Below are 8285 nucleotides of genomic sequence, written 5' to 3'. Positions count from 1 at the left end.
AATCCAGAAAGGGAAAGCTTTATAATGGTATATATAATACTGTTTGACTCATTTTAAGCATCTAAATCAAACTCATTACATTTCAAAAAGTTTTTGAAGCTGACATTACTTATTTAAATTGTTTTAAAATGTTAATTTTTTTGTTATATTAGCAATACAAATGAGATATTTTTTGGTTCTACAAATATCGAATGCCTAAAACGATTCAAAAAGTTTTCCATTTTGTATTTAAATCATATTTCAATTACGGAATAATTGGATGAATTTTAATTATAATTCACATACGTCAATTAATATTTTTATTTTACTTATGTGAAGGGATTTGAAAATTATAAAGAGAAATAGGTACTACTAATTAACCATAAATAAAGTTTGACATTAAGGATAAATAAAATATTTTATTAATAAATGGAATTTATCCGCAAGTAAAAATTCTTACCATCAATGATAATACTTATACATTATGATAATACTCAATAGATATATAATAATGGCATGTGGCGTGCTTTAAGACCGTGTAAACTTATCAAAGTAAGACTAAAATTAAGATACTTTCGTAGGTCTTAAAGCAATTTGGATATATGTAATTAGATATTAGTATGTGAAGAAAGCTCTGAAAAAAAAGTGTTCAAATACGATAATTTTATCTCTGAATTGTGTTAATTGATTGTACTCATAAGGATTTCAAATTGGTTTGTTTAATTAAACAAGTTAAAAGTTAACCATTGCTTTAATAGGTCATCTCTATTTCTTATTTATTTATATTAGAAACAATAAATAGAAAAGTCACATTTTGCATCTCTTATTTATCTAATACCAAAAGCTTTTTAGAATGGGTAGCTTCTTCTAGTATTAACTCGGTATAGACCAGATCTGTAACAATACAATTTGTATTAATTTTAGAAATTTTCCCTACAAGTACCTAATCGTCAAGTAAGTAAAATAATTAATTGCAAAAGCATCACAAATGCACAACTCAAAACTATTAAAGACATGATCAAAATTACTAAAATATTAATAAACAAATGACTAAGCTATTTTTGATGTACAAGATTTTCAATTTATATTTAAGAAATAATTCTATTCTCTAATATTTTCTCATATTATTAGACTGAGCACATAATTTATGAACATGTGAACAAACATGTATTTACCCTCTCTTGTTAAGGTCGTCGTTGCCCATATTCAAAGAACTTCCTTGGCATCTATCATTATTGACCTGACTAGTATTGGAACACTGTCGTCCGACAAGGTGATTGCGAGTGACCGTGGCAGCAAAAAGTTCCCAAGCACGATTATGGTTGCAAAGAGGTGTAATACAACCAGGCTGTGTTTTTCCACCGTTAGGGAAAAAGTCGACTTTAGCAACAGCAGAGCCAATACCAAGTCCCACAGCTGAACCGTCAGTATGAATAGCTTCAGTATACACTCCATCGGATGGCCGGAGACGGTTTCGGTTTGTATTCCATAGAGGACCCGCCGGATCTAAGCCTTTAAAGTAAAAGTTGTTGTTATCCAACAGTCGGAAGAGGTTTAAAAATATAAAATAGTTTTTTAAATAAAAACATTAACATATAAATAAAACTCATATTTTTCAGATTACTATGCGTATTTTATTATTTAAAAAATTACATACTCCCGAGAAGTGACTGTTTGACATTCACATCTCGTCTGCCCGTGATGACGGTTGCTGAACTAAAACGTTGGGAGTATGTAGTTTTTAAAATAATAAAATACGCATAGTAATCCGAAAAAAAATAGTTTTATTTAAAATAAATACTCGCGAAAGTCTTATATTTCATTAATTTAACGTAAATATGAAAACTATTTATAATAAGAAAGTTTGACGAAAAATATTTTCACTTAATTAACAATTTCCTTTATAATTTCCTAAGCCATATTATTTTAAGGAAACTTGTCGGTTTTCTTCTTGGCCTATAAAGAGTAGTTTAAACAATTTCAGTCTGGTCGATCTAAACTTGTAAGACAATTTGTTAATAATCATCCTAAAATTTACCAGTAACACGTGCAACCCTTCCTCCTAGCTCTCGACCAGCATTGCCAACAAGATGAGCACCTAAACTGAATCCAATTAAATGCATCCTATTAAATGGAGCTCCAGTGACTCTGTTGAGAAAGTTCAGGAACCTTCCTAGACCTCGGCCTACATCTGGTACTCCGGCTACAGCGGTTGGGTAAGTTGAAATAGCGAGTCTTCTCCAGTCTAGGACTATTACGTTCACATCACTTTTACCAAGAAAAGCTGCAGAGCAAAAAAGATAATTAATATATGTTTTGCACGGAAATATATAAATTATATATTTTAGTATTTTATTAGATCATACAGTACCATCTCTGATAGTTGGATTTATGTCAGTATTCTGGTTACTGAGCCATCCGTGAGCAACGACTACAGTTGGTACATTAGGGTTAAAGTTAGACCTGGAGATACTGTTTGCGTCATTCATAACTAGGGTTTGAGAATTTCTTCGATTTTTCCTGTTGTAAAGAAGTAAAAAAAAGAAATAATTTATTTATGTTAAATAGGTAGTTTATAAAGGCAACATATAATAGGACAGATAAAATTTACTTACCTAGTGAAGAGAAGATATTTATTATTATTTGGATTCCTAGCTACATCTTCTAAGAGTTCGTAGTCAACGGGTTCTTCTAAGTCGACAAGATGCATATTTCCATCACCACCTGGTATTTCGACGAATCGTGGATATCCAGTGTGGTCTAGTTTAAAATCATCCTCAAGAGGAACCGCGTATGCGGTCAGAACTGGAATATAATAGAATCGAATTAGTAAATAATTTAACTTTAATTCACTACACATATTTCTCTTGCTAATATTATACATTTAGTCTATTAAGAACATGAGTGTTAAAAATATTATATATAAAAATTTATTAAAAAAAAAATAATATAGGAAATAATATACAAAATGAAAACAATATTACACACCAGTTGTACATAATATCACGAAGAACGTCTTCATGATGCAGACTTCGTTGGAACAATCTAGGTGGTATATTAAATCACTGTTTTTATATCATTGATATTGTGTTTTCAACTGATAAACATGAATTGATTTTAGATATTAATTGATTGATTTAATTATCATCATTGCCATTTTTATCATTAATTCGCGATAAAAAAAATAGTAAATAAAGTCAAATAAATTCATAATACGATTATTTTTTAAAGTTATATTGTTAATTAATTTACGTTACCCTTCTTGTTTATAAAGTATGACATAATAAATTAAAAATTTGTAACACAAAATATAGGGATCTAAGTTCTGGACAACCTATTGCTCTGGAAAATCTATTGCTTAATCTTAGAACATCCTGCTTGAAAGAATCTTATACATTTTACACCCTAACCCCCCCCCCATTTACACTCTTAACCCTCTTTACTAGTAAAAAACGATGATATAATACGTTTTTGTGATTGCACTATACAACATATTTCAGGCGTCAAAATAAGTTTTCCTTGGTGTAGTTGTTGATAGGTACCTTCACCAATCTTTTATAATATATCAGAAAATTCACGATCATCCGAGTTATCTCCAGTTCACATTCGCATGTTTATAGTCAAATGCACCGATTGTATATCACGCCACAAATAAGAGCTTTTTAGGCAAGCCCGAACCACGACATCTCGGGTTCCCCGTGGTATTACCGGTAAGATTTGTCGGAAATCACCACAAAATAAAACCGTGATACCGCCCATTGGTCGATCATTTTCTCTTATATCCCTTAGAGTTCTGTGTATCGTTTCTAATCCTTTTCGATGGTTCATCATACATTCATCCGTCATGATTAAATTAAATTTACGTAATACCTTAGCTTTGACGCTATTTTTTGAAATACTACAAGTTGAACTTTCCGTGCGATCTAAACCAATTGGTATTTTAATCATAGTATGAGCAGTTTTACCTCGTGGTAGTAATATTGTAGCTATACCTGATGAAGCCACGGCAAGAGCAATTTTACTCCGATTTCGAATATAAGAAAATATTAATTTAGTCAAAACGGTTTTCCCAGATCCTCCAGGTGCATTTAAAAACATATTGTTGCTTAATTATTCTGGAAACTCTCGCACACTCGATCACTCGATCATAGACTGAACGTTGTTCTGCAGTCGTCATTTGGAAACCATTTTCTAATGTTGCCAGCAGTTCCATTGAGTTGTAACTTATCTCTGCGGATTATTTCCTATTGGTAACCTCTCCAACCGAGTTTGGTGTTGGCAAACCATATTCTGCCTGACTGATCTGCCTGACTGAAAAATAGTAACTTCATCATGTTCATTTCTCAACGCAAACGTAGCTTGGTCACTGCCCTTGTTAATATACTTACAAATATATTTTATTGAGTATCATATTACACATTTCTCCATTTATGTGACCTTGAAATGCTCTAGTCAACACAGGCGAATAAGGAACGATCCACCTATTATCTAAAGTAACTTGTTATCCAGACACTTATTTTAGACAGTAAAACCACCATTGTCTCTTGAACGGCGACGATATAATGGGTATCCATCATGTCCTGTTACAGTTTCACCCACTTATGTTTTTGGATATCTTTTAATGCAATGACCGTCTTGCATGCAAGGAGCATTCTCATTAAATGTACCACATGGAACACGTATTATATGAGTTTTAACAGTGTCGTATAACAGGGGATCTGTAATCAGATCTGGAATTTAAGCACTGATTGAACTGTCTACATCATTAGGTCGAACCTTATTTTTTAACTAAAGCAAGATATGTGCGTGAGGCCAGCAGCGTTTTTGCCACTCAACACTTTACATATAACACAATACTTCTCCTAAAATGTTATCTTAGGTAAGTACATCTAGCATTGATTTTAACTTTAAATGAAAAACTTTTGCGATAAAATCATGGAAGCCATGCGGTGCTTGACCCTCAAGAAGCTACCGAGTGATTTCATCCCACTTGGGATTGTTAGCTACAGTGATAAATAAGTCGGGACGTCCAAATTTTCTTACGTAACAAAAAGTGTATTGAGTACGTTCGAGCATGTAGCGTGGACCACCAGTAAAAGAAGACGATAAAATAACTAAACGGCCCATATTCACAGTATCATTATCTTGCTGCATGGTGTCGTGTCGGTGCACGTATTTTTAAGTGCACAGCTGCCTTTGATTAAATCGTATATAACCTGATCTTTCGGTTTCAATTTTTGCGTACATGACAACAACAAACTGATTAAATAGGCCACGAAAACTTTGACAGTATACAAATCTATTCCGTCTCACTTGCAAGTGGTAACAATAAAATTGAAGGCATGACACCTTTTTATTATAATAAGGTACGCCAGTAAGCGGATCTGTTTAGTATAGAGCGAAATAATAACCATCTTCCCCTCGACGGTATATTAAAGGATATAGCAAACTGTCGGAAGCCTTATGGGTTTCGAAAATACGTTGCAAACGATTGTCTCTGGAATGGATAACGATATCACGCCTATCGCATTCCTGGTCGACAAATACTACAGCAACTTCATTAGCGCATGGAACGTTATAACTCCCACGGTGTTCCTGCGTTGGACGCTCTGTCAGCTGATAATCGCATCCCTCTCTTTCTCTGGAGAGCTTTTATTGGCTCGAGAAGTCGAGGCACTTACTCTTATAGAGTTTAACCGATGTGCTCTTTCCTCTGCCGATTCTTGAGAACTCGTAATTCTCATTCTCTTAGCTTGACTCGAAGTTTGAGATAAAAATAATCGTTGTTTAGTTGGCATTGCGTATTTTATTTTTAATCGACGTTAACTGAAAGGCTGTCAGTTACCTAACAAATTAACCTACGTTAGAGGTCCTAACTATAGCTACCTTACACTTAAAATGTAAGTGCCTATTTAAACTAAAATATTGTAATAGAATTATACCCAGAAATATGTACAATTTACAACATAAAAAGAAATGAAAATAAAGCTAAAACGTCTGTGCAATACCATCTACCTATGCCTAATTCACTTAAAAATAAATATCTATAAGTACTATAATTGAATATGCAATTTCGAAAAGGGCACAGCTCTGAAAATTTTAAATGTTTAGGAATTGAAAAAAACTGGCTATTTTTCAAACTAGTGCATTAATTTTCAAAATGAATATTGAGTTATATTTTGATGTTAATTATCCTTCGAAAAATGCTTAATTGAATTATTTTTTATTTAATATTAATACCTACACTTTTACCTACTCCATATAAAAAAAACTGAACACAACTAACTTATCGGTATCTAAACATCTATGCGTACTACTTCTACTTCTACTATTACTTCTCCTAAAAAGGAATAAAATGAAAATTATTAAAATGGAATTTGAACGAATATTTAAACACTTCCAAAACAACTATTTTATAAAATAACAACAAAAGAAATTAAAATAAACTATTTAAAGACCAAAAGTCGCGCTCATAAGCACGGTTTATAATATCAATTATTGTCAATAAAGTCGAACGCCCTCCACGCATCAACAGCCAAATATTGAATGAAGCTCGCGCTCGCCTCCCGCCTTTTTATACCCTACCGCCTCGAACCGCGTCGAGCACGTCAACTGTTACCCAAAAATAATCCTTATAGCATGATTCCGTATTCAGGCGTCTATTAGCATATTTCTTGTATAAGTTCGGTATTTCTATACCGATTTCTATGTTTTTTTTCTAAATGAATAGGTTAATAAGGTATTTTTTTTTAAATTAGGGATGAGTAAGAGTATTATAAACGTAAGAGTAAACAAAACTAATCAGAAATCTCCGACTGATAAGCTATCGGGAGTACACGTGTTATTGTAAGTCAACCATAAAAGATAGACATATGCTGTTGTACGGTAGTTTTTATATAATTTTATGTAAAGTATTTCTGGCAGACATGATTTCTATGTAGCTTTAACCATTAAGACTGCACTCGTGACGGAAGCTTAAAAAAGTTCCCTTCACTGCTCTGCTTCTAATGATTGAAGCGTGATGAAAAGTATACTATGACCTGCCTAGAAGTATAAAGAAATTGTACCAAGTTTAGTTAAGATCCGTCGAGTAGTTTTTGTTTCTATAAAGAACAACAGAGAGATAGACAGACAGACAAAAGTTTTACTGATTGCATTTTTGGCATCAGTATCGATCACCCCCTGATAGTTATTTTGAAAATATATTTCATTTACAGAATTGACCTTTGTACAGATTTAATATATGTACCTATAGATGACTGTGAATATAAAAATATATCCACTACGTGTATAGGAACGATTTTGTTATCAAAAGTTTCAATATTATAGTAACACCGACATTTATTTTTATTAAGTATATTTACAATATCATTTTAACAAAAACTTAGTAATGACGTCTCGGTAAGTCGTTCTTATGACTGTTGTGGAGATAATTAGATTTATATTTTATACTACCGGAAATATTTATATCTTATTAAAGAATTTTATCAATGTCTTATTCTTATCTTAAAGAACTTAATTATATAATAATCGGTATCTGGTATCTTGAAAAAAACTTTTTTTTATTATTTTATAAAATATTATTTGAAATTAGAAATCAAGAAGGGGAAAGCTTTATAGTGGTATATATAATATTGTTTGTCTCATTTTAAGCATCTAAACCTAAGTCATTACATTTCAAAAAGTTCTTGAAGCTGACATTACTTATTTGAATTGTTTTGAAATGTTGTTTTTTTTTATGTTAGAAATACAAATGAGATATTTTTTGGTTCTACAAATATTGAATGCCTAAAAAGATTCAAAAAGTTTTCCATTTTGTATTTAAATCATATTTCAATTACGGAATAATTGGACGAATTTTAATTATAATTCACATACGTCAATTAATATTTTTATTTTACTTATGTGAAGGAATTTGCAAATTATAAAGAGAAATAGGTACTACTAATTAACCATAAATAAAGTTTGACATTAAGGATAAATAAAATATTTTATTAATAAATGGAATTTATCCGCAAGTAAAAATTCTTACCAAACACTGATAATACTTATACATAATGATAATACTCAATACATACACATATATAATAATGGCATGTGACGTACTTTTAGACCGTATAGACTTATCAAAGTAAGACTAAAATTAAGATACTTTCGTAGGTCGTAAGGCAATTTGGATATAATAAGATATTAGTATGTGAAGAAAGCTCTGAAAAAAAGTGTTCAAATACGATAATTTTATCGAAGAATTGTGTTAATTGATTGTACTCATAAGGATTTCAAATTGGTTTGTTTAATTAAACAAG

At 31.5% G+C, this 8285-nt stretch overlaps 1 protein-coding gene across 1 annotated transcript; it reads right to left on the bottom strand.

Annotated features, from left to right (window-relative positions):
* Positions 1-711: 711 nt before the first annotated feature.
* On the bottom strand, positions 712-3075 carry LOC116767978 (pancreatic lipase-related protein 2-like). The gene is made up of 6 exons (XM_061523602.1): positions 2968-3075; positions 2595-2784; positions 2351-2499; positions 2018-2263; positions 1155-1491; positions 712-873 (listed from the first exon to the last, which is right to left on the bottom strand). Exons 1-6 carry the CDS (start codon positions 2999-3001, stop codon positions 828-830), a joined length of 1002 nt encoding a protein of 333 aa, XP_061379586.1. The 5' UTR covers positions 3002-3075; the 3' UTR covers positions 712-827.
* Between the last annotated feature and the right edge of the window lie 5210 nt (positions 3076-8285).

Source organism: Danaus plexippus, chromosome 19, assembly GCF_018135715.1.
Source record: "Danaus plexippus chromosome 19, MEX_DaPlex, whole genome shotgun sequence".
Lineage (NCBI taxonomy): Eukaryota > Metazoa > Arthropoda > Insecta > Lepidoptera > Nymphalidae > Danaus > Danaus plexippus.
This window is presented reverse-complemented; position numbering and strand designations above follow the sequence as displayed.

What these genes read in the sequence shown, in the direction of transcription:
- LOC116767978 (XM_061523602.1), bottom strand. Translation starts at nt 3,001, where the DNA reads ATGAAGACGTTCTTCGTGATATTATGTACAACTG. An exon ending in AAATATCTTCTCTTCACTAG is followed by an intron (nt 2,500 to 2,594) that starts GTAAGTAAATTT and finishes TCTTTACAACAG; the next exon opens with GAAAAATCGAAGAAATTCTC. An exon ending in AAATCCAACTATCAGAGATG is followed by an intron (nt 2,264 to 2,350) that starts GTACTGTATGAT and finishes TTTGCTCTGCAG; the next exon opens with CTTTTCTTGGTAAAAGTGAT.